A 24,825-nucleotide genomic window follows, 5' to 3' on the forward strand; every position below is an offset into this window, starting at 1 on the left:
TTCCAGAAGGTTCCAGTGTGTGGGAGTGTCGTAGTGACAAGGGGCAGCGACATTTCTTGACCTTGATCCCTTGCACCCTAGGCAACAGATGCCCACTCTTAGCACCACCACCCCTGGGCCTAAAAGAGCCGCAGGAGCTCGCAAAGGCACAAGCTCCTAGGCCTGGCTGCACCCTGCCCCCAGCACCCTGGGACTCAGGGTACACAGCCTCGGTGTCCTCAACAGTTAAACAGGACTGTCGGTCTCCATGCCCCTGCCTTCACTGAGGAACAAATTCAAAGGGCCTTGTAAGCTGCCAAACACGAAACAGTCAGCGGGCATTGCTACTATTAAGCAGCAAAATTACCACCATTTGCAGAATGCCTGTGCACAGCAAGCGAGCAGGGTAGAAAGAGGCCCGGGCCTGTCTTTATTCCCCTAAAGCCCGGGCCCAAGAGTCCCTGAGCTGGCCATCATCTGGGGGTTTTGGAAGGAACAGAGAGCAGCAGGTCAGACGAGAGAATCCTGGAGACAGGAGAGGGATGTGGAGGTTCTCCAGGCTGGGCCATGCCTGAGAGCACAGGATAACACTGAGGGAGATGGGCTGGACATATTTCCAGAGGAAAAAGAAAAAGCCAAGGCCTGCCCAAAAACCCAAGCCCTGAAACAGGCAGATTTACCCCATAAGAAACTCAGGACTCAGGCCCAGAGGACGAAGGCTCCAAGGCCTGTCACAGAAGCAAAGTCTCTGACCCCAGTTTTAAGCCCAGATCTGCTATTAACTACCCCCCAAAAACCCACCGACCCCTTCAGGCTTCAGTTTCCATCTTTGGAAAATGAAGAAGCCTGGTGCTGCATGGGGTGTGTGTGTGTGTGTGTGTGTGTGTGTCTTTCCACGGGCCTCTGACTTGTCACATCCTTGGTCTCTCAACAGGGCTGCCCCCAAAAAAACCATTCAGGTGATGCCCGAGAAGGCTGCCCTCTCCCCAGCTGCTGCCCCCAGCCCACCATCTGAGAGAAACTCCACAACTCCCCCCAGGTAGGTCACCTCTCCCCACTGCCTGCCCCAGCTCTCACCAGCTGCTGGCCACCAACCACGAGGGAGTGGAGACTGCTGGCCACCGTGCCCTCTCCAGGGAGGGGCCTCAAACAGCGTGCAAGTTGGCAGACAGATGCCCAGACAGAGAGGAGAAGAACCAGACAAGGACACGAAAGAGTGTCCTTGTGGCTCCAAGGATCAACCAGCTGCTGAGATTCTCCGGGGGGTAGGGGGAAGAAGGGGGGTACCAGGGACCCACACAGCCAGGTCTAGAGATGCCAGCTGGACCTCGCCTCCTGGGAACCTCCTGAGCTTGCCCCCTTGGGAGTGGGCCCACTCTGGGCAGGAAATAAGAGACTTGCACTGCGCACTTCCAAGGGCACCAGCAGAAAGGGGGTGCAGAACGCCTGTCCCCCATCCTGCACCATAGCCTGGATGGGGGAGCTACAAATAAGACACGGGAGACCATCACTCACATCTCACAGGGAGAAAAACAGAGTCTGATGCCTTTGGTTATATGTGAAAGGAGCAGGGTCCAACCAGACTGAGAAGAAAGGCCATCTGTCAACAGATTGCCCCAGAGACCCAGCAGTCACAATCCTGCATGGCCCTAAAGAGAAGACTCCAAGAGTGGACAGCAGCCAGCAGCTCCCCTTGGGCTCTTGGGCCAGGAAGAGATAAGAAGGGAGCAGGCAGCATGGCTCTTGGAGGACACCCCCCCACTCAGTCCCCACGGCTGGGCCTAGGCCAGGATGCCCCCCCCCACACCACCACCCCCTGCCACCCTGCCCTGGGCACTCACGGTCGTTGCAGACAGGGCCTCCGTAGGAAGTCATGGTGCAGTCACAGGTGAAGCCATCCCACTGTTGCAGGCAGACGCCCTGGTTGGCACAGGACTCTTCGGTGCAGGTGGTGCTGGGGCCTGGAAGAGCGGGAGGAAGGAACACCCCCCACTCAGCCAAGCCCCCTCCCTCCCCAGGAGGCGTGGAAGGTGCCGAGCTAGGCGGGAGGTCCCGCTTTCAGCCCTGCCAGACTGGAAGGGCCAAATCCTGCCAGGGTCATGCGGGGCAGACAGGTGCTCAGGGACTACGAGGCCGGGCCTTGAACTGTGATCAGGGGACAGGGTGAGAGGCAACGGGAAGGCCAAGTGACCCTTTACCCCTGCACCCCTGCCCCAGAGCTCTGGGGGCACTTGGCCGCTGGGATGCACCCCTGCAGCTTGGCCTTCCTGCAGCCTGCAGAGTCACCCCTCACTCCTCCTCCGGACACTCACCGTCACAGCCCCTCTCCACCTGCCCGATGCGGTGCAGGGCGTCGGCGATGAGGTCTGGGAGGCGTCCATTGAGGTCCACTGAGGCCAGGCAGCCCTGAAAGCCGTCCCGGGAGGCCACCAGCTTGGGCAGGTTGCTGAACATGTTCTTGCTCAGACCACCGATGTACAACTCCCCTGCAGAGGGAGGGGGGTCAAGACCTCGGCATCCGGGTCCCCGGGCCCCTCCCAGGATCCCAGCATCTGGCTGGCCAGCCTTCCCAGCCTGCAGCATCTCCTCCCAGGCTCGGTTCCATACAGAGATCCCACAGCCCACCCCCTCTTCCTCCTTCCTTCTCCACTTTGCCATCTGTCTGCTCCCCTCCCAGAGAAGCCCAGATGCCCAGGGCGGGCTTGCGGTGGGGGGCGGGGGGGGGGGGAGCAGCTGGAAGAGCAGCTCCAATGCTCTCTCCCACACATCTGATTCCAGTTCCGGCCTGTAATCAGGGCCTTTCAGAGCCGCGAGGCCCTATCCGCCCCACTCCCACTCCCTCCCTTCTCCCCGTTCCCAGAGCTTTCTGGGGCCTCTCCCAGCCAGCTCTCCGTTCCCACCCCTCCTGGTGCTCCAACCCAGCTGCCCTTTCCCCAACAGCTAGGACTGGGCCTGGGCGACTCTGAGCGACTCCTGGAAGCAGTGCCCAGCCACATCACACCTCGCTCCCTGGAAGTCGTGCAGCGCCTAGCCGCCGGAGCTCAGCCACTGGCTCCCAGCAACACCAGCCCAACCCTGAGACCCCTCCGGGTTGCCGGCCGGCCAAGGATTATCTGTGACACGTTGCCCCCTTCTGGGAGCTGGGGGGATTGGCGGCACTGCCAGCGCCAGACCCAGCTTCTAGCTCCAACTCTGCCTCCTGCTCCCAGCTTCTGAAGCTCCCATTTCCTCCTCTCCCGGGGGGGGGGGGGGTGTGAATTCAAGAGGGTCTCTGAGGACCTTCCCCAAGCCCAGATGGTCTGAGTCACACTGACACGCAGGGGTCCCCAGGGGGCCGAGGGCTGCTTGGTGGAGGAGGTCGCCTCCGTTGCCCCAGTGGGCTCTGGAGAAGCTGCAGGCCTTGGCTTCATTCCTGTTCCTTCACCCAGGCTGGGCTCTAGTCTCCTCCTTCCCTGGGCCCTCGAGCACCCATTCCCAAGACACGCGAGGCCCCTGGGGAACGCGTGACCCCGGTGTGACACAGAGACTCCAGGGCAGCCTGGGTCCCGAAGATCCCCCACGAGCTTGCCTAGCCAATGCCCAGCGTATATGACCAAGGCAGCGGGCAGGGAGCCCCCCACCACCCCACCATGGCTGCTCCCTCTTCCCCTTATCAACTGTCCCCTCCCTCCCATCCAGGGGAGGCACCTGCCAGGACGCTAAGCTCCCCATTCTCCTTCCAACCTCTTTCTAGCCCACAGCCAAGGCCAGCTTCTCCAGCTTGGAGGCCCAAGAAGCCTTCAGCGGCCCAGCTCTAGAGCAAGGGCCCCAAGGTCCCCATGAGGCCCATCCTGCGGCCAGGCTTTCTGTGTTGAGATCAGTTTCACGGGAGAGCAGAACAGGAAATGCCCGGCTAGACCCAGCAGAGAATGGGAATAGGATGCAAACCGCGGTGGCAGCAGAGGGAGAGAGGAGCCCAGGGCCCAGGGCCCAGGCAGAGAGCTCACTGCGACCAAGGGGAGTTGGGGGGGGTGGTTCTGGGTTAGGGCCAGGCCTTCTCCACAGGCCCCAGGCCCCACCTTTGAGATCGAGGTTGCGGGCGCCATTGGAGTGCTGCGTGACTGTGCGGGAGTCAATCTTGAGCGTGTGCACATTGCCCGGGTCCCTGGACACCACCACGTTGTGCCACTGGTTGTCATTGACTGGTTTGTCTGAGTTCCCCTTCATCAAGGACGGGCCATTCCCCAGGTCAAACACGTAGTGGACGTACCTGTCCCACGGTGGGGAGGAGACACCGGGTCAAGGCGGGGGCTGCGCTGCGAGGGCAGGGTAAGGAGGAGCCGTGGCTCACAGGGGTCCCAGGGACTGAGGGATGGAGAGATGGAGAGGGGAACCCCAGAGTGGAGGGACCCAGCCCAGCGGCAGGAGGACTCCCGTCACGGGGAGAACGTGGGGAGAGAGGGCCATGGAGCAGCCAACTCCCATGACAGGTGCAGAAGAGGAGCTGGTTGGGGGACAGGTTTGTGGGGACAGCAAGGCCCTCAGGGGGCAGGACAGAGCTACTGTAGGATGGGGTCCTCTCAGGCAAGAGAGGCCTCAGAGGCCGGGCCCTGCCTTCTGCCTGGAGGAAGGCCCCGCCTGAGCCCAGACAGTGAACAGAAAACAGATACAACTGGGAAATCCCGGCGAGGTCGTAACTGGGGTCACCCGAGTGGAAGAAGGGGTGCTGCTTCTCCATCTTGGCCGGTGGCTGGGGACCTGAACCTTGAGCTGCGGCTCGAGGGGACTGGATATCTCGGCCAGCGGCTGGGGGCCAGGTCGTGGTCAGCAGGGGAAGGGGAGCCCTTCCTCGCCAGCCGTGCGGGCCCAGCACCTCACCCCTTGACCAGCTCGATGACAATGAAGTCATTGCCGTTGCCCGAGTTGAACAGGAGAAGCCCGTCGGGGGCCGTGGTCTTAAACTGGAAGAAGAGATGCATGGAGGCGTAGGCTTGGAGCGTGGCGAGCGCCAGGTAGCTGCTGCGGCTCTTGAAGGTGACGGGATCGGCCACGATGGCCCGCAGGCCGAAGCGAGCGTTGAGCTCGCAGTAGGTGATGTCGCCGTCCTTGCACTGGTCCATGTAGGGCTGGCCGTTGAACACCAGCCCGCTCAGGTGCCCGATGAAGTTGGAGGGCACCACGGAGATGAAGCGGCGCTCCGTCATGATGCCCGTCTCGATGTTATGGAATTCCAGCCGTGTATGGGCTCCTGCCATCTGTCCTGCTCGGGACCAGAGACAGAGATGAGGCGGGCAGACTGGGGAGCATTTCCAGGGCTGGGCCTCAGGTCCCCCAGGAGTCTCCACTCTACACAAGAACTTCAGTGGGCCGAGGGGGGGGTGATGGGGATGAGGGGTGCCAGCAGCTGGGCCCTGGAGGAGCTGGGCGGCTCACTGGTCCAGCGCTCACAGGCCCGTGCCACCTGCTAGGAGCCCCCCACCCTAATATGCCACCCCTCGAGGAGAAAGGCCGGCAGTAGCTTGCCAGAAAGCTGCCCCAGGAAGGGAGGCCCAAGCCATTGTCACGGAAAAGAGAGCCATCCACAGGTGGCTAGGGATGGCTCCACTCCCTGGTCTCTGAGCACTCACCCTCGACGGTGACGTTGTCCACAGACAGCTGCAAGCTCTTGCCACGCCGCACCACCCTCACTGTGTGCCACTCGTTGTCATTGAGCTTGTGGCCCGCGAAGAGTGTCTCGGGGCCTTTACCTGTGGCACCAAGGGGGGAGTGAGCCCCGTGCTCCTGTGTGCCCGCGTGGGGCTTCCTGTGCCGCGCGGAGCACACAGAGACCCGCCCCTGCACACGCAGGTGTGCACAGGTGCACACAGACAGGCTACGGCTTCTATTCAGCTGTGCCACGCACCCACACGCACCAGGACACACACTACACGGTGGTTACACACCCAGTCCTAAATCCAGATAACGGTACTGCCGCCCTGGACGACTCCCAAGGGCGTCACTGGAATCGAGTGAGATGGGAAAGGTGCCTCTAGACTGGTGCCCCAAGGCCCTGCACATGGACACTCATACCGATAACCAACATTTTCTTTCCAAGTCTTCTAAGGAACTTCAATGTCAAGGTGTGTAGCCAGCAGTGACATTCCCAGCCTATAGGCATAGACCTATAATTTCCAAAAAATACAGAGCATTACCGTGCCCCCATGTGAGTCTGCACCCACAGCTCCGTTGCTGGCAGGGAAGCCTTCGCACAGACACACAGCTCCCCCATCCACAGAGGGACCCCGTGGGACCCTCCTGTACACAGCTGGTTAACTCCACACACCTGGACATGCGACCACACACGTAGCCAACGTGGCCAGAGAGGGGAATGTTTCTTAGGAATTATGACCGTTTATTCAAGACCGGGATTATCCGATCCCAAGACAAAATATATTTTTCTGTAGAATGATGCTATGCCATTCAGCACGCCCAGATCGCCACTGGCCCCCCAGTGCACAGGCCAGCAGGGACAGGGTTAACCACACATGCGTGCACAGGGACCAAACATACGCACAGACACGCTGAGCACACATGGCCCCTCTGCCAGCATCTGCTGCGCTCCTGTGCCCTCTCCCATGACATCAGGGCACACCACACAAACACTCTCTCGGAGACGGTGGGATGCTCAGAAATGTCCGCACCTGCTCTCCATCTCACCCCAGCTGAGAGCCTCCCCGTGTCCCCTCTGAGTGCACCCCAAACTTGGCAGAAACTCGGCCCCCACCCGCCGCAGGAGCTGTGGAGGGCTGAACTTGGAAGCCGGGACCCTGCTCCCCATCCCCAGCTTCTTTCTTGCGTGCCTCGCCCTCCCCCTTGTGGCCACCTCTGGAGATGCAGTGGAATGTCCCAGCTCCTCTCTGGCTTCTTTGGGCCAGAGGGTGGTGGGCTGTCCTCCCACAGGTGCCACCAAATCTTTGCCCCACCCTCCTGAGGACTTGAGGTGATAAGGTTTCCTGGCTTTCCTTTTCTCAGACCTAGGGAACATGCTGACCCAGAGCCCTCCCCCATCGCTTCCTGGTTCAGCGTCATTGGGCCGTTCTGCCCTCCACAGCCGCACCCCCCACCCCCATGCCTGCTCCCCTCCCCACACCCACGGCCCACCCCCCACACAAGCTAGTGAGGAGGCCTCTCCTCCCCGCTCCGCTCCGTCCCTCCCCAGATCCCCAGCGATCAGCATCTCAGGCCCCTGGGGGCTCTGCAGAAGAAGAGGGAAGCCACTTACTGGGTGCGCAGCCGACACGCAGGCAGTCTGGGGGGGCCATGGGGCGGGCAGAGGGGGAGGGGAGACAAAAAGGCAGAACAAGTTTTTTTTGTTTTTTTTTTTTTTTTACATCCTTCACAGGCAGGGGTGTCTGCGGGCGGGGGTTCCCCCCGGGACCACTTTCCGGGGACCACGCGTGCCCAGGTGCCCTCTCCCCTTCCTCAGTTGGACCCCTGTCCCTCCTGCCCCCAAGAGGGCTCCAACCCTCCCTGGAGCTGGGAGGCAGGGCTGTCGGGTGACGGGAAGAGGGCTTGCGTCCCCCTTGGAGGGGCCCAGGCCTCTCGTGTTTGAGGAAGATGGGCACCTTGGGAATCCCAGTCGTACAGGGGATCATAGTGGGGCTGCAGGCTTGACCAACCCCACATCTCCACATCTCTGGGAGGGAGACGGCTGGGGTGGGTCAAAACCCCTGCATCCCCTGCTCTGGGACGACTCCCTGCTCAGAGCCCAAGTGGTGACACGTCTGTCCTCACGCCCCCTGGGCTCTGAGCTAAATGGAGGGGTCTGCCCCAGGGCTCCCTTCCCGTGGCCATCCACCTCCCAAAGTCCCAGGGGGCCAGCACCACCCCTCCAGGAACCTTCCTTCTACCCTTCCTAACACGGAGGATGGCAGGCTGCCACTGGGGACTGGAGGGATCTTTCACCCTGGAGAGCAGCTAGCCTCAATCTGTTCTCCTAGGGAGGGGCCAGGGCCTCACAGATGTGGATACCGAGGACACAAAGCAAGTCAGGGACAGGCAGGCACAGTAGGCTAAATCTCCTGCCTCTGCCCCAGCCCCACCATTGCTCTCCTGTGACTCCAGGATCAGCGGGCCCCACATGGCCAGAAAGCACACCACACTGAACTGCAACCTAGGGCCCCGGGGCCTTGGACCAGCCTCTCCCCCGCTACCTGCCTCCGATGAGACACATTACCCACGATGTGTTAGTGGGCCAGCCTTTTAGAGGAAATGAAACACTAGGGTCCTAGAAAGTAAGGGCTTAGGCCCCTTTGGACTCCTGAACCATGCCATCTGACCCAGAAAGCCTCAGGGCTACAGAAAGTCCTACACTCTGAGGCAGAGGAGCTGGGCCCTAACCTCTATTCTCTGAGCCTCAGCTTTCCTCCCTGTACACAGGAAAGAGGGCTTCAGCGAGGAGACCTTTGTCTTTCAGCAAAGGGGCAGTTTCAGGCAGTAGCCGAGTATCCTACGGCTTCTCCCCGGGGCAGACTGCCCGCACCCCAGCACCACGGAAACAAAGGTGGGTGGGGGCATCTGGCATCCCTGGGGCCCCTGAAGGTTCCTGCAGTGGAGGTGAACAGATTCCCCTGTGGCTCTGGGGGCCTGGGCCCCTCGGGCAGTACGGCTGAGCTCTACACGCGTTGTCAACCGCGGCAGAAGAGTGGGGGAGCAGCCGGGACCCTGAGCCACAGCCTGGCACCAAGGGAGGGAAGGGGAAGTAGAGGAAGGCCAAGGAGCAGATTCAGGGGGAAGTCGGAGGCAGAAGGTCGAGAGGGTGTAGAGAGAAAAGAGGAAGGAAGGGGCAGCCAAGGGAAGGCGAAGCTAGACAGACGGAGTGAAGAATGTCAAGGGCAGCGCGGGACGGTGCCAGGCCTGGAGCTGGGTCACGGAGGCTCTCTTCGGGCCAGCAGAGTCTTCACCAATGAAGGGTCCAAAAAAGAAAAAAGGGGTAGGAAGAGCAGGCCGATCCCCTGTTGGGAAAAGTTCAGTTCTTCCCCTCCCCAGCAGGGGGGCGCCAGGAATGAGGGTCCATCTGTCCAGAGAAGAGGTGTCAGCTCCAGGTCCACCCCCTGCAAGGACCCCACCCTCGGAAGCCCCGCTCCAGTGGCGTTTGAGGACACTGAGCACCCCGTGAAAATGGGCACTGCGGGAAAGAGCCGGCACCGTCCCGGAGGCAGGCAGAACGGTGGCGGGGCGTGGGATGGGGCGGGCACCAGCCCCCCATGCACACACCCGCCCGGAGCCCAGCTCAGGCAGCATTAGCTAGTGAGCTGCACTCAGCTAGTGAGGTGACAGGTCTGTGCAGACCCACCAAAGTCCTGGCTGGACACAGCGACCAGCACGAGGGGATGTGTGTGTGAAGAAACAGGTGGGAAAGGTCACCTGCATGGTGAGGAAACCAGGGTAAAGAACCCAGGCTTCCCATCGCATGCCCCACCTGATCCCCTGCTCCCACCCAGACCCCACAGATGGCACAGATCGGAGATGGTGGTCCAAGACTCCCACGCAAGGAGCCTCAGGAGCCCACTGGCCAGAAGCTCATCTCAGAAATGATATGGATGAGCAGAAGCACGCAGTCCTTGTTCAGAGCGATCTTCCCAGCAGTCCAGGCTATGGCAGGAGCCTGAGAACCACTGACAGCAGCCGCCCCGCCCCGTGGGAATGAGGCACCCTGTGTATCGAGCCTGGCTTAAGACAAGAATGAGTTAGACTCACTGTGTATGGCCTGAGAGGGCAGAACTAGGTCCACAAGTGGGAATTTCAGAAGGGGCGGCTGACAAGAAGGAAGAAGGACTCAGGGATTAGAGTGGCATCGGAAGTGGGGAGCTCCTGACATGGGCCTGTGAGCACAGATGGAAGAACTAACGGGTAATTCACACATCGGGGCGGGGCGTGCTGGTCGGAGGAGATAACCACTAATGGTATCTCCAGCGCGGAGATTCTCTGATGACAATATGCCCTTCGAGTCAGCATCATGAACCCCTGGGTCTGCAGGGGCATGCCTGGTGGAGGGCAACAAGGGACAGGACAGGCTGGACAATGGCCCAAGAGGCTGTATCTAGGGCAAAAGGACCCAAGAACACAGGTCACAGTGGAACAGAGCAAAGAATCCAGGGGACTCCAGCATTTTCTAGAAACAGAAACCAACCACCCCGCTCACTGACTGCTGGCACAGGAGGACAGGAGGCGCAGTCTAGTGTTTCTAGAATCCTCTGCCCAGAAGGAGGTAGCAGCTCCCGGTTGGCCGTTTCTGGCCCAGCAAACGCCCCACCTCCTGAGGCTGGCGTGGAGGGCCTCCTCCCAGCTGTCCCACCAAGTGGCCACCAGCAGCCTCCCTTTCTTCTCTAGGACACAGCACCAAGTCTGCGACATTCCACGGAGCATCCAGCAGGTTGCAGAACTGCCCCCCTCTGCCTGCCTTCCTTCCCTACAGGATGAAACCTTGAGGCCAGAGACCAAGACTTGTCAGGCTTCTCTTTTCCCAGCAGTAAGTCCAGCCCAGGACCAGAGCCTTGGTGGCACTCCCTGCCTGTGTGGCCCCACAGGCCCTGGGTAGCAAGCAGGGTCGGGAAGCGGCAGCCAGATGGGGCCATGCAATGTGGAAGCAAGCCTCCAGGACTGGCTCGGAGCTCAGGACCCTATCCCGGTCATATTTTCCTTCGAGAAGGCTGGGTGAGTCTCCACACACGTCCTGCCTCTGTATAATGCCTCACTCCCGTTTTCCACCGGAGTCTCAAAACTGCCACAGGTTAACAGAGTGAGGACCCTTAACTTCATTTTACAGATGATCCAGAGGCCAGGCAGAGGGGAATGACTTGGTCAGCAAAGTGACCAGGTGTGAAACCCAGATCTCCCGGCCCCAGACCCAGGGCTTGTCCCATCAGAGCCTGAGGCTGATAGTTGGGGGAGGACCACGGAGCAGCCACCCACCTCCCTGCTCGTGTGTCCCTCGGTATTGGGGACAGATGTGTCTGCACCGAGCGTTTGGCCACGGCTTGTCATGAGCTATTTTAGAGACGGCGTCTCTGCATGGGGCTCGGGGCAGCCGGGGTGGGAGCAAGGGACAGGCAGGAGGCGGAAGGCTGGTCTTGCTGGCTGGCATCCTGACGGCCACCTTGTTCTCTGCCTTCTAGGTACTTACAAGGCACAGACAGAAAAGCATGCTGATGGGAAGGAGAAAGAAGATCCTAAGAAAGAACTGTCCCAAGGACCCCCAGAGAGTATTTTCCTGGCTGAGGACACCGTCTTCTGTCTAATCTAAAGGAACCCAAACTTCCTCCCCAAGCACCTAAGATAGCCCAGGTCAGGAAGAAGCATCTGCCTTCCCTGCTAGATGCTAGAGATGTTCCCTACCGCATCACTACCCAGCACACAGAGCCATGTGCTACTGTGCAGAGAACACACACACACACACCCCCGCCAGGATGATGGAGTGTGTCACGTTAGGTCTGGATACTCAGACCAAGAAGCAAGGGGCCACTCATGGGGTCCTGGGCTGGTGCCCCCTCCTGTGACCATTTCAGATGGCCCAGGGATGTTGTACAGACTGTGGGACATTGGCCAAAGGGTGTCTCCATTCCTACTTTCCCCCTGCAGCCCTGACACCCAGCACCCACTTTGTGGGCTGTGATGATGGCCCAAAGCAGAGCTTCATGGAGCCCTTATGGCCCCCCAACTCTGTGGCCCTGGCCGCCTACACACCTCCCTGACTCCAGCCCCTACCCTGCTTGGCAAATCCTCGTCCCGGGAGGGCAAAGATCAAGTGGCCAAAGGGGAAAGGGAAAGACATAGTATAAATTTATTAATGAGGCAACAGGTCCCCAAAAGGCCACAGCCTGTCCCACAAATGATCTGGCAACCAAAGTTAGGTTAAAACTCCAGATCGAGATTTAAAAGTTTGGGATGCCTGGGTGGCTCAGTTGGTTAAGCAGCTGCTTTCGGCTCAGGTCATATCCCAGCGTCCTGGGATCGAGTCCCACATCGGGCTCCTTGCTCGGCAGGGAGCCTGCTTCTCCCTCTGACTCTGCTTGCCTCTCTGCCTGCCTGTGCTCACTCTCTCTCTCTCTGACAAATAAATAAATAAAATCTTTTTTAAAAATTCTCTATTTCTTAAAAAAATAAAAACTCAAAGCTCTGTGTTCTCTCTGGTTGAGGACCCTAATTTGCTCAGAAGAATCCTGCTTTTCTTCCTGCCCAGGACGCAACGAGTGACCCTCATGGCCTGAATCTTCCTTTGTGGCAGGCTCTTGGGTCCTATACTTGCATGTGCTAGCGAGGCTAGTATGAAACGGACAGTCGTGAGCCCAGCCTGGACGGCTCAGGACCTCCACCTTCCAGTGTCCCCTGACTGACAGCCCCACAGAGGCGAGATCCTCGCCTTCGCTGCTGTTGGAGTGCAGGGCAGAAGACACTGGCGTGTCCCGTAAATACAAGCTGACTGAGTGCACCTGACGTCTTCTTCCTGTACCAACAGACCTGACAGTCCCACCCGCACAGACGCCTTGGGGACGGCCCGGTGATGTGGGGCCTCAGCCTGCTCTGGGCGGGAGCAGAGATGGCGAGGGTCCCCGTGGCCCTCCACCCACCGGTCTGTTAGAGACAATGGGAAAACACTGTACATTAGGGCAAATGGCCTGGGTTTGAATCTGGGCTCCTTCCCCAACAAATGCTGGTTTTGCCACATTGGATGTGTCGCCATGTGAATATTACAGTCTGTAAAACAGGCAAAGCACAGCCCAGCAGGTAACCCTGTGGCTTCACAGGGCAACTATGGGACTCAAACGTGAAAGCCTACAAGGGAAGATACGTCCTGAGGCGTCCTGCATCACGTGGGCACCTGTGCACACAGACAGACACGGCTCTTTAAACGCAGAGCTGGTGAGAGTAGCTGTGTACAGGGCCCGGTCCTCCTCATCTCCAGGTGAGCTGCGCTCAGCTCAGGCTTAGCCCCGGGAGGCATCTGCAAGTCCTTGCCAAAAGAATGAGCCAGTGAAAGACTAAACCAAGAATGAGCTACGTCATCACATATGGATACAGGACAGACACCGTCCGACCCAAAGGAGCATTCCTGGAGCACGGCTGTCACACCAAGACACACTTGGGTGGATGACACAGCCATAGTGGGGGTACCCCATACCCAGGGCTGCCAAACACCAGCACCCCCTACTCAGCATCCTCGCTGGGGATGAAGCTCTCGGGGGTGCTGACCCGGGATTGGCCCCTCCCCATTTCCCACCCTTGGTGGCGCCACCACCAGCTTCTCCAGACAGAGGGGGGTGTGGTCAGAGGCAGGGACAGGGAAGAGACCAGAGCACAGGGCGGGGTGGTTACCGAGGTTGACCGTGAGCTTCATCTGGCCCCCATCCAGCTCAAGGCGCAGGGTGTCGGCGGACTCCCTGGAGGTGGTGGCCATCATGAGCCCGTAGGCCCGCTGGGACATGAAGCGCAGCGACACGTCCTCTGCCTCCGTGTGCATGGCATTCGGCAGCATGATCTTCATGTACATGGAGCCGTCGTAGCTCAGGACCGTGGCCTCTGCCCCGGAAGTGGGAGAAGAGGGAATCGGGGGACAGAGGAAAGCCAGTGGAGAGAGAGAAGACGGAGAGGATCGTTACAAGGATGACAAACCCGGGCCTGGTCTCCGCGGGGCACCCTGCGGAGGAAGGGGCCCAAGGATGGGCAGCGGGGACGCCTGGAATGGAAACAGGCCTCACCTCTCTCACAGACGCGCCCCAGAAAGCCGGTCCCGATGCAGTCACAGACGAAGCGGTTCCAGCCCTCTCGACAGGTGCCCCCATTGCGACAGGGCGCAGATGCGCACTGCTTCAGCGTCTCCCGGGAACAGAAGGGGGCGATGCCCACCGCCCCCTGAGCCTCGGCCAAGCCCCGGAGGTCTCGGCTGCGCCCATCTATGAAGAGGTCCCGCACGCAGCCCACGTAGCCAGCCCGGAGCGCCGCCGTCCACACCTCCGGGGGCAGAGGGAGGTCTACCCGCCCCCCCTCAGGGAGACCGCCTAGGTACAGCTCGCTCTCCAGGTCCAGAATCTCACTCTCCCCGGTGGCCAAGAACGGTGTGCTGCGGCTGTTCACGGAGATGGAGCCTAGGGATCAAAGGAGGGCGGGCCTCAGTGACGAAGGCAGGATCAAGAGTCAACATGGGCCAGAAAGAGACCCCTGATCTTCCACTCCACGCTCTACAGCAGCCCTGGGCCAGAAGCTCGGCCTTATTTGCTGCCGTGGATACTACTAGACAAAGATGTCAAGTTCAAGAACTCAGGTGAACCAGCCCCAGCCGAGCTGCGGTGTGAGGGGCCTCTGTCCACACACCTCCCTCTGCACCCGAGTGAGTCCTCGGGGTCTGCACAGGAGGTGGACATGCCCCCAAAGGCCTGGACCATCGCCCTGGCCAGTGCCTTAGACCAGAAACCAGAGGCAGAGAAACCTATGGAGGCTGGAAGCTTTGACTCCAAAGCGTTTTCTTCCTCCTATCACTTATTGAACTTGTATGACCGCATGTCAGACCCTCAGCAGTTCTCTTATGTCAGAGTCTCAAGGAAAGGAGCCCTTTACGATCCCATTCTGAAGCGGCATGTGAGGCCTAAGGAGATTGGGGAAGCTGCCCAAAGCACCAGGGAGGGTCAGGAGCAGAGCAGACCGCCATCTGGAGCCCGCATGGTCCCACCCTCTGTCTGGCTGGACGAGACAGGCAGGCAGATCTGCTTCCCGGGCCTGACACAGGATGACAGCCAGGACAGGGGTGGCTGAGCACAGAGCTCCCGAGTTGTACGGCTTCTTTGGAAGGAAAGGATGGTTATCTTAGAAAAAATATTTGGGATCAAGTGGGAGCTCCAAAACCTTCACTGAAATCTTTAAGCAGTAGAAGACTATACATTAGAAACTACTCTGTTTATCTATTTTTTTTCTGTACTTTTTCCTTCCTCTGTCTTTTCTCAAGAGGAATGCTTTAAAAAAAAAAAGTCTTTGGGTGCCTGGGTGGCTCAATTGGCTAAGTGTCTGCCTTCGGCTCAGGTCATGATCCCAGGGTCCTGGGATTGAGGGTGCACTGGGCTCTTTGTTCAGCGGGGAGTCTGCTTCTCCCTCTCCCTCTGCCCCTCCCTCCTACCTCCCCAACCCATCCACTTGTGTGCTTACTTTCTCTCTCTCATAAATAAAACAAAATAAAACAAAACAAAATAAAATAAAATAAAGTCTGCATATGTCCATGAAGTTAAAGAGAGGTAAGGAGGGTTTGGTCTACATCAGGCCTGACCAGGCAGAGATCTAAACAGGGTGCGGGTGCAGCAGGAGATCAGAGCATGAATACAGGGTGTCAAATTCAGGAAGCAGAATTAGGACCTCCTCTACGGCTGGGATTCTTAATCTGGAGTACGTTCTCCTCTGCTCAAAACCTTTACTGAACCAGAGAAGTCACTCCCGTGTGTCCCATTTTCATAACATGGCCCTCGCTTGTCTCTCCTGACTAGGTGTCAGATGCTCCAGGGTCTCCCTGCTAAAACCCACTCCCCCAGCAGATCCCCAGTCACAGCCCTCTGGTCACCCACATCTCTACTGGTAGCAGATCCCCAGATGCCTGCTCCACCCACCTGCTGTGGGGCCTCCTGGCCATGGGCGCTACCCAGCTAGACTCTCAGTAAATGAATCAAATGTGGGAGAAGAAAGAGGGAGGGAAAGGAAGAATCGGGAAAAGAATGTATAACAGAGAGTCAGCAAAAGGGAACCAAAGTGAGTATAGGCCTTGCTCCAAGATCCTTGCTCCAAAACACGGAAATGGAACAACCCAAGCGTCTATCGGCTGGTGAAAGGACAAACAAAAGGTGGTGGTATTTACATGCAATGGAATACTATTCAGCCATGAAAAGGAAGGAAATGCTGAGACATGTGCTGCATCATGGATAAAGCCAAAATCACACTGTGTGAAGTGAGCCAGACAAAAACGGACGTTATATGATTCCATTTACAGGAGGTCCCGAGGGTAGTCAATTCATTGAAAGAGAAAGGATTTGGGCTGCCAGGGCCTGGGGGAGGGGGAACAGGGAGTTAGTGTCTCGTGGGGACAGAGTTTCAGTTTGGGAAGATGAAAATGTTCTGGAGGTGGATGGTGGTAATGGTTGTACCACAGTGTGAAGTTCCTTAATGCCACTGAACTGTGCACTTTTAAAAAAATGGCTAAAATGGTAATGTTATGTGTAATTTAACACAATTTTTTTAAAAAGTCACGGAAAAGGTCAAGGAGAGTTTTGTTGGGATGGCTGCCCCAAGTCTGGGCTTAGGTGCCCAAATGAACATGGGACATCAGAAATGGCCAGAGCTGGTCAAACAGTGACCCAAGGACCCGTCAGTCCTGGTATGTGGGCTCTAGAGCTCTGTGGGACGCTAAGGAGACCACCTCATGAAGGGAGAGAGGAGCAGAAGGCCCTGGGGTTCTCCGCAAAGCCTGGGCAGACTTCTAACCTAGAGAGTCACAAGTCACCTATGGGGAAACCCTGAGAGGTAGCCAGCTCTGAGAAGAACCCCGGGTGCCATCAAGAGACAAAACCAGGGGATGAACCCACATACTGTAAAGCCTGGGGAAGGTGACATCTCTGAAGAAGAGAAGGGAAGCAACAGCCAGCCATGAGAGGCTGGTGTTTCTGGGAGCATAGGGCCTCCTTCCACCCTGTGTGTGGGGGGAAACAGCCCCTCCACCCAGTCTCAAAGGCCTGGTGCAGTAGCAACAATGTAGCTGATGTGATAAGTGCTTACGTTGGGTAATGTGTCAGTTCTCCTTTACATCAACTCCTTCTCTGGTGGACAAGATGGAGAAGAGTGAAGAGAGAACTGGGCAGAAAGCAAGACGGTGGGAAAGGAGACCAAAAGGGAAGAGTAGAGGAAAGGGTGGTCGGAAGCAACAGAAGTTTCGAGAAACAGCACCCGTCTGGCCCAAGCAACTCTGCCCTCCGCTTCATTGTGCTAGAAACCTCAGCAGGTGGGATTGTTGGTTGTTACTTTGCACCCCGACCCCCCAGAGCATGAGCTCCATGACAGCAAAGACAGTTTTGTTCCCATCCCAGCACCTTGGACAGCTCCTGGCACACAGTAGGTGCTCCCTAAGCACTTGTGAGTGAGTTAATAAAAGAAGGTTGCATGGGCCTAGCTAGGAGGAAGGCATGGTTGGGAAGATTTTTTGTTTGTTTGTTTAAAGGAGAATAGGATTTCTACTCTGTGTTAGGCACTGTGCTTTTATAGATATTCTTTTATTTTCTCCTCTTAAGGACCCCAGTGTAATGGTTCCTTTTACAGATAATAAAACTGGGGCTTCAAGGGGCTGAGTAAGGGCCTGAAGTCACACACATGGTAAGTGGAGAGCTGAGGTATGAACCCAGCTCTGCTGACTCCAAGCAGTACCCTCTTCCCTGTGATGCACCATGACAGGACCGGCCCCAATGGGAGGAGAGAAAGGACAGCAGTGGGAGGAGCCTGGAAAGGATGGGGAGTGGCCGGGGGGAATGGGAGGGGTCCAGAAAGGATGGGGGAGAGGCCAGGAGGTGAGTGGGAGGGGTCTGGAAAAGAAGTCAGGCAGGGGAAGGGTGGAAAGGGCCCCCCACCCCCCAGGCCATCTGACCTTTGCGCCCATCCCTTTGGAAGTCCACGTGGCACCACTCGCCATCATTGACCTTGCGGCTAGACGCCCGCAGCTTGATGCCCCCAGAGCCCATGTCCAGCAGGAGGTAGAGGTAGCCATCCAACAGCTCCATGGCGAAGTAGTCAGCCCGCTGGGCAGAGCTGTGGCTGCCAGCCCCAGCCCCAGCCCGCCGGCCCTGGCTGAAAAGCAACAGCCCATTGGGCTCAGTGGTGCGGAAGTCGAGGGAGATGGAGCCGGTGCGTTTGGCACTCCAGCGGGGCAGGGCCACGAAAGCTTCAGGACTCTCAAAGGTCACGGGGTCGAGGGCAGCCACATCCTCACAGCGGAATGACAGGTCCCCCTGAAGCTTCATCTTGGGGTCCCCTTCCTTCGCCAGGCGGGACAGTTCCAGCTTGAAGTCGTTATTCTTATAGACCACCTGCGGGGAGGGGTGGGGTCAGGGATGAGGAAGCAAAGCCACTCAGGGCTGGCCACTCTGGCCCAGCAGCAGCCACCACAGGACCCTGCCATTGTGTGTGTGTCGGGGGGGGGGGGGTGCTGCTCATTGCACCAGATCACTGGCTTGGACCTCTGTTCTAGAACTTCACATACAGAGGCTCTGACCAAGCACCTCCCTTGCCCCACTTATGGTCTGTGCTTTGTCCTCCAGCCCAGCTGAGCAGGGCAGCCCTCAGTACCCGCTGAATTGGGATTCCGAATAGTGACAAGACAATCACGGCTCCTATCTAGCAGACATCTTCCAACTGACAGAGTATTGTCATTTACACTCTCGTCTGGCCCTCACATCTACCTTGAGAAGTAGGTACTGACTACTCACTTTTTAGATGAGGAAACTAAGAACTCGACAGGCCGCCAGACTCGGCCAAGGTCACAGCGCTAGTGGGTGGGAGAGCCAAGACCAAACACAGGTCTTCAGGCTTCACATCCAACATTCTTTCCTCTGCACCACCGCTGCCCTCGAGAGTCCTCTGAGAGGACAGGGGCTCAAGGAAATAAGAGAGAAAATTCTTGATAAAATCAATGAGACTTAGGTTTGGATGAGGGGAGGTCTCCCCACACCTTGGACACAACAGAGGAGGCAGGCAGCTGGCCAGCTCAGACTAAATCACACTGAAGACAGGGACCAGAGGGTTTCCTGGCTGAGCCCAGACCCTTCCAAGCCCCACTCACGTCCTTGAGGCAGCCCATAAAGTTGTTGCTGACGGGCGAGCCAGGCAGGTCAGCCGTGTTGGGACTGCCCCCGATGTAGAAGAAGTCATCCGAGCCCAGCATGGTGTAATCCTCCTGCGTGTAGCCTGTGGTGGTCAGGATCCCGTCCACCGAGATGGTCACCTGCCCAGCCCAAGGAGGGAGGGAGAGAGACAAGGAGACAACCGGCATCAACTCCCTGGGAAAAGTCACGGGCTGGGCAAGGGAGGGGCCGGGGGGCTGCGGGGGAGGGGGACACCCCCATTTTTATGTCTGCTTGTCTTGGAAGAGGAACAGTGGGGGGAGAGAGGGAAGGCAGGAGAGGAGGTAGCACAAGATTTGATGGTTTCAGGGTGGGCTAAGGCCTGCCCCACAGCCCCCAACTCAGCAAGCAGAGGCCTGAGGTGTACTTGGAGAGCTCACCATGAAGAACAGCAAGAAGCAGGGCCTGGAAGTGGCTCCAAACAGGAGTAGGGACTTCAGGACAAGGCCCCATTATGGGGGGATCCAAATGACATCCTCACCTCCCCCTCTTCAGGTGCTTGCTGGAGCCTCGGGTGATTTCAGAGCATTTTTCATAAAGGACATAGGGAGCACCAGTTCTCCTTGAATCCTGGTGGCTTTGCCTCACCTGCCGCTGTCACTTTGGGACACCGAGGAGTCCTTGAAGCCTTAGCCCAGCAGGGAAGTGGGAGACAGCACGGGCATCCAGAACACGGGGATAGTACTGGAGAGCGTTGGAACTTCTGGGGGACGCATAATGCCTTCGGGGCTGATTCCCACCACCACCACCCTAACTTCAAGGGCTCCCACTGGTCCATGCCTTCCTCCTGAGTCTGTCTCTTTATTCCGCAGTCCCTCCATATACTGGTGGCTCTCTTCTCTCCCACGGAGAGTGTAGCTCTTTACCTATTCATTAGCCTGCCCTCTTTTCTTTGTTGTCTTCCCTACTAACGCCACGATCATTACTAAGGGCCAGGTTAGGGAACAGGGGAACAGAGCTAACCTCATGATATCTTAATCCTGGGCTGAAAAGTCAGCGTAGAAAGCAACATGGGAAAGGAGTGGGGAGTACCCAATGTTCCAAGGAGAGGACAGGGGCTCAGCAGTGGCCTGGGGAAGGCGGAAGTGACCTTGGGGAGAAGGGACAGATGCAAGGAACTCTCTGTCTAACCCCTCCCCAGACAAATCCCCACTTGGCCTTGAAAAGTTCAGCCATAGGAGCAGCCTACAAGGGCTCCAGAAACCCAGCAAGACATGGGGGAAGAATCCAGGGCTTCAGGACCGTGAGCGCCCCACTGGAGGGGAGCTGTGGCTCAGGATGGTCACCTGGGAAGAGGAGAAGGCTCCTATGGGAGTCTTCAGGAAGCTGGATCACAGTGAAGCCAACACTGTGCTTCCGCAGACCACAGCTCACCCCCGCTTCCCAGTCCCCAAACATGCTTCAGGACCCTCTTTTTAGGCACAGTCTGGAGATTTGGGTCTTCCAGTCACATCCTGTGTGTCCCTGCCCACACCGGCCCACATGCATGCCACCAGCCATTTCCCCAAGACTGGTCTCCAGGGTTCCACTGTCTTGGGGGTGGGACGAGGATGTTAGGGACTCCTAAAGAACATGGGTAGAACGAGGCAAGGGGGACTTCCCCCACAGGGCCCTCGAGTCCCCCTCCTTCACAGTGAGTTGGGGGCACAGCTAAGCAGAGTGAGGGCTGAAGGGCTCCCTCCTGGGAACCATCAAACCTTGTGCTGGGGGACCAGGTTCAAGGACAGAGGTCTTTGTGGGAGGGGACAGTTCAAAAGCTTTTGAGTCTTATTTTGAGGGGGAGGGCTGGTCATTATTGTTTATTTCTTCTTCCCTCCACCCACCTAAGGCTGGGAAGTAGGGGTTGGGGTAGAAGAGGGAAGGGTCAAAGTATTAGTCACAAAAACATGCAGACAAGATTAGGATGGGCAGAAGGGGGCTACGGAAAGGGAAGAAGGGGGTTGGGGTGAAGGGGTGGGTTAGGACAGGGAGGGGTGGTGGGTGAAGGGGTCTCCCTAGGGCAAATTCAGCTCTGTCCCACCCTGCACCTCCACTCTTGATGCCACACCAAGACCAGGGAATGGGCCACTAATTAGTTCCTGAGTTGTGTCTGCTCACCCCAGCTAGACAGTCCGCTCCTGAAGGGCAGGTACCCGACCTGACATGTCCCTATAACCACGTTAATCCCATCACAATCCAGGAGACAGACACATCATGATCATTAAAGGTGAATGTCAAGTCATTTCGTGACCCAGAGAAACACTGGTTCTCCCTGCCTGTATCCCGTCTATAGACACAGCACCTCGGGAGACTTGAGTGGACAGAGCCTTCCTCCTCCGAGCCTGTTCTAACCAGGTGCCCTTGATTCTGTATGGGGGAGGCCCCGGCTGGCCCCCAAAGTCCTCAGGAAGAGGCTTCCTGGCCTCCTCGACCTTCTAGCTCCCCTGAGCCTCTCAGCTGTGTCCTCCCTCCCCCCAGCCCCAGCAGCCAGGGCAACAGCTCCAGCCATTATCCTCATCCTGTGGGCTCTTTGGCCCAGTCCATGCAGGGAGCTCACCTGCCTTTGCCATTCTAGAGTTAGAAGGACCAGACCTATGGGGAACACCCTCCAGGATTCCCCTTCACACTGGGCATGAATCTGACCTTGCCCTCTATGGCTTTAAGCAAATCACAGCCATCTGGTGCCCCTTTTGGAAAAGGGATGCCTTCATCACCCTCCTATCTGTCCCCCCAGATTCACGACTATTTTTTAGAACAGGGGCTGAGGGAGAGGGAAGTGGGAGAAGGGTGACATACAGAGGTGCACGGAGGAAGGGGGGGTCAGCCTGGGGGTGGAGGACGTAGAGGGAGTGGGAGGGGAGGGGCACCAGGTGGAAAGGAAGCCGAGAGTAGGGGAATGGAGGACAGTCTCTGGGGAAGGCAAGGAGGGAGATGACGGAGATTAGTAAAACCCAACTGTTCCCTCAGACAAACCAAAGTCCAGACACAAAAATGGCGGGTTCGTTAGTAAAAGCAGGAATCAGGGGAGTAATTCCCCCGTCCCCCTCCACCCCAGGGGTTCATGATGCCCCTGCCCCCCAACCCCCCCTCCCCGCGCAGCTTCTGGAAGGGGTGGGGCCGGCGGGGGAGGAGGGCAGGGGGGCCGTGCGAGAGAACAGCCTCTGCAGCTGGGATACATGCGGGTTAGAGGGCCAGGGTTGGGAGCCAGGCCCAGCAGGAGAGGAGAGAGAGAGGCAGCCGCACGTGAGAGGGCATGCGGGGCCAGGGGAGATGGGGAAGAGCAGAGATGGAGGCGAGGGAGCTGTGGGTGCAGGAAGGAGAAGCTTCCTTCCAACGGAGGAGGAGAGAGGAGCCACCACTAGGACAGAGACATTTACGGGTTGAGAAAGAAAGGGAAGGGACACGAGGCTCAGATCTTCCTCACCAGGGGGTGACTCAGACACTCACTGCCACCACCCATTCACTACTGATCAATGACCCAGACACACCAGCTCACACACCACATCCTGCTGAAGGCAGTGGACGGAAGTCCTGACCCGCTCATCTCCAAGCGTCCTCTTTTCGGTCATCAGCACCACGGCTAGCACCCGAGACACAGCAGACTCGCCGCCCAACCCACACCAACCCATCAACACGGACAGGCAGGGCCCCCGAGTGAGAGCTGAGGAGGCCAGCGGGAACGAGCCATGGCTCCGCCCTGGAACAGCCATGTGCAGCCAGGGAAGAAGGGGTGAGGCATGGAAGACCCGGGAACCCAGCCTCCCTCCTTGCTCCAGGAGCTCGGAGGGTGGCTAGGCAGCCACTGACCTAGGCGGGGTCCCAACTCTCCCTGCTGGGCCCACCTCTCATCTGCTCTGAGCTCTGCGTGTCGCTCTTAGGGAGGCTGGTAGGATATGAAACCAGGTCCTGGCCATAACTGTCCCCACAGGCGCCCTCCATGCCTGTCCTGACCCGGGAAGAAAGGCCGAGGAAGAGGGAGAGCCCCTCTGGCATCATCCAGAGCCTACCCCAGCTGCCTGCTTGGATCACAGGGTCACCAGCCTCCTTGGGAGGGGGACTTATTCAGGGGAGAATAGGATGGAGGGCAGATGTTTTTGACTTATGGAGGGGCTAGATGGGTTTCCAGGACATTGTATGCAAAAGTGTCTCATTTGTCCATGGCTGTCAACAAATTCTCAACGGGATCTAGAAGCCAAAGGCGGTTAAGAACTAGTTTAGCGGGGAGCCTGGGGGCTCAGTGGGTTAAGCCTCTGCTTTTGGCTCAGGTCATGATCTCAGGGTCCTGGGATAGAGTCCTGGGATGGAGCCCCGCATCGGGCTCTCTGCTCAGCAGGGAGCCTCCTTCCCCCTCTTTCTCTGCCTGCCTCTCTGCCTACTTGTGATCTCTGTCAAATAAATAAATAAAATCTTAAAAAAAAAAAAAAAAAAGAACTAGTTTAGGAAGAAGGCCCAGGCCTCCTCTTAGGACGAAGTGGGGTGGGAGTCGGGCATGAAGACAGGATGGCTGAGGGACGTTGTGCAAGCCTGCTTCCGGCTCAAGTTCAGCCATCTGTCTGGGGTTAGGGTGAAGCTAAAGAGAATCAGGTTGAAGCCTCGCAGGAAAATGACTCGGTTAGCAGTTACAGCCCTACAGCAACTCCTGACATCTGGATTTGATAACATTTGGGACAAGAGGGGCAAGACTTCAGGTCAGAGAACTCGAGCTCCTCTTCCGCCTTTCCTGTTTTCCACAACAATCTGTGCCTCTCGTCTGCCAAGGGGGTGTAATGACCTCCACGGTGATGACGCGGATCGAATGAGCTAACAGGAGGGAAGGCACCCGACCCTCCAGAACTGCTACATGCCCCTCACTGCTGTCTCTGGGCCTCAGTTTCCCCACTGGCTAACGGACAACAGTCTCTGCCTGATGCCTCAACCTAGCCATTTGCCAAGTTTAAATTATATGCAGGATGTGAGGACTATTTAGAAGAATCAGAGACCCCAGTGTGTGCGCAAAAAAAAAAAACCACACCTATTATTATTTTTACAAGGAAACATCCATCCTCCTTACCACACCTGACCCGAACCTCTCAATGGATTAGCCTCTTTGGTCTGTATCCACCCTCTGCCCCGAGGAGAAGCGCACCGATAACAACAAAAGAGACCATATAAAAACGAGTTAGTAAAAATAAATTCAAAGCCAACTAGAACTGGGGCAGAGGGATGCCTGGGAGTAAGAACAGGGTAAACCCCATTTCTTTCGGAGCCCCATGCTCCGACTCCAGTCCCCTTGAAAAGGCTGATCCCCGGGGACAGGTTTTCGAGGGTCTATGAGGCTCCTCAGGCCACCAGGAGGCAACCAGCCCTGATATCATCGAATAGTAATGCTCACACCGTGCACTTTAAAAACTTGGAATTTTGCAGGAACGTTCCTTGCCAGGGCTGAACCCAGACAAGGCCGTTTGCCTCTTAACCAACTTAACCACGTTCCTCCGCCTTTCCTCCTCCTGCCCGGACCAATTCCGGAGGCATTCTGGGGCCTCTTGAAGTCATTTTGAGACTGATTCCTAAGAAGGGACAATAATGTTCTCTCCCATAGGGCCAAAGATGCTGTATTCTCCAGGCTTTGCGATGGGAAGGGAATCACTTCTTTACAAAACATCCTCATCCTGGAAACACTGAGATAGATAATCAGTTAACATGCCATAAAGATGAATAAAACCATAATTTCCTTTACAGAGTACGGATGCTTTCACTTCCACTACCCTGCTTTATCTTCACACTGACCCCAGGAAGAAGGCAATGGACTCTACCAGCTGTTCAGTCGATGGGGAAACTGAGCTTTGGCCCACGTCCATGTGATCAATTTTTCACGGAACTGAGACCGGAAGGAAGATCTACGGAGTCCCGAGTCTCAGATGGTTTTTCCCTGGTGTTTGGGGTGCGCCACACGGATTTATCTTGCCTCCTTTCTGTCCCCAAAGTCACAGGTTGACTGTCCAGTGAGGCTGCG

At 57.5% G+C, this 24,825-nt stretch overlaps 1 protein-coding gene across 25 annotated transcripts in view; it reads right to left on the bottom strand.

Moving 5' to 3' along the window:
* Positions 1 to 24,825, bottom strand: part of NRXN2 (neurexin 2) — a 104,895-nt gene that overhangs the window by 38,616 nt on the left and 41,454 nt on the right. For 11 of the 25 annotated variants that reach the window (XM_032357720.1, XM_032357711.1, XM_032357702.1 and 8 more), the window contains 10 exons: positions 18,794 to 18,955; positions 17,603 to 18,041; positions 13,695 to 14,081; positions 13,312 to 13,515; positions 7,220 to 7,246; positions 5,586 to 5,714; positions 4,837 to 5,218; positions 4,038 to 4,228; positions 2,292 to 2,465; positions 1,821 to 1,940 (listed from right to left, as the gene is read on the bottom strand). In XM_032357720.1, the coding sequence (XP_032213611.1) occupies positions 1,821 to 1,940; positions 2,292 to 2,465; positions 4,038 to 4,228; positions 4,837 to 5,218; positions 5,586 to 5,714; positions 7,220 to 7,246; positions 13,312 to 13,515; positions 13,695 to 14,081; positions 17,603 to 18,041; positions 18,794 to 18,955 (2,215 nt within the window). The remainder of the gene's footprint in view (positions 1 to 1,820; positions 1,941 to 2,291; positions 2,466 to 4,037; positions 4,229 to 4,836; positions 5,219 to 5,585; positions 5,715 to 7,219; positions 7,247 to 13,311; positions 13,516 to 13,694; positions 14,082 to 17,602; positions 18,042 to 18,793; positions 18,956 to 24,825) is intronic. The other 14 variants (XM_032357718.1, XM_032357721.1, XM_032357728.1 and 11 more) reach the window with 3 other exon arrangements.

This window comes from Mustela erminea, chromosome 9 (assembly GCF_009829155.1).
Source record: "Mustela erminea isolate mMusErm1 chromosome 9, mMusErm1.Pri, whole genome shotgun sequence".
NCBI lineage: Eukaryota > Metazoa > Chordata > Mammalia > Carnivora > Mustelidae > Mustela > Mustela erminea.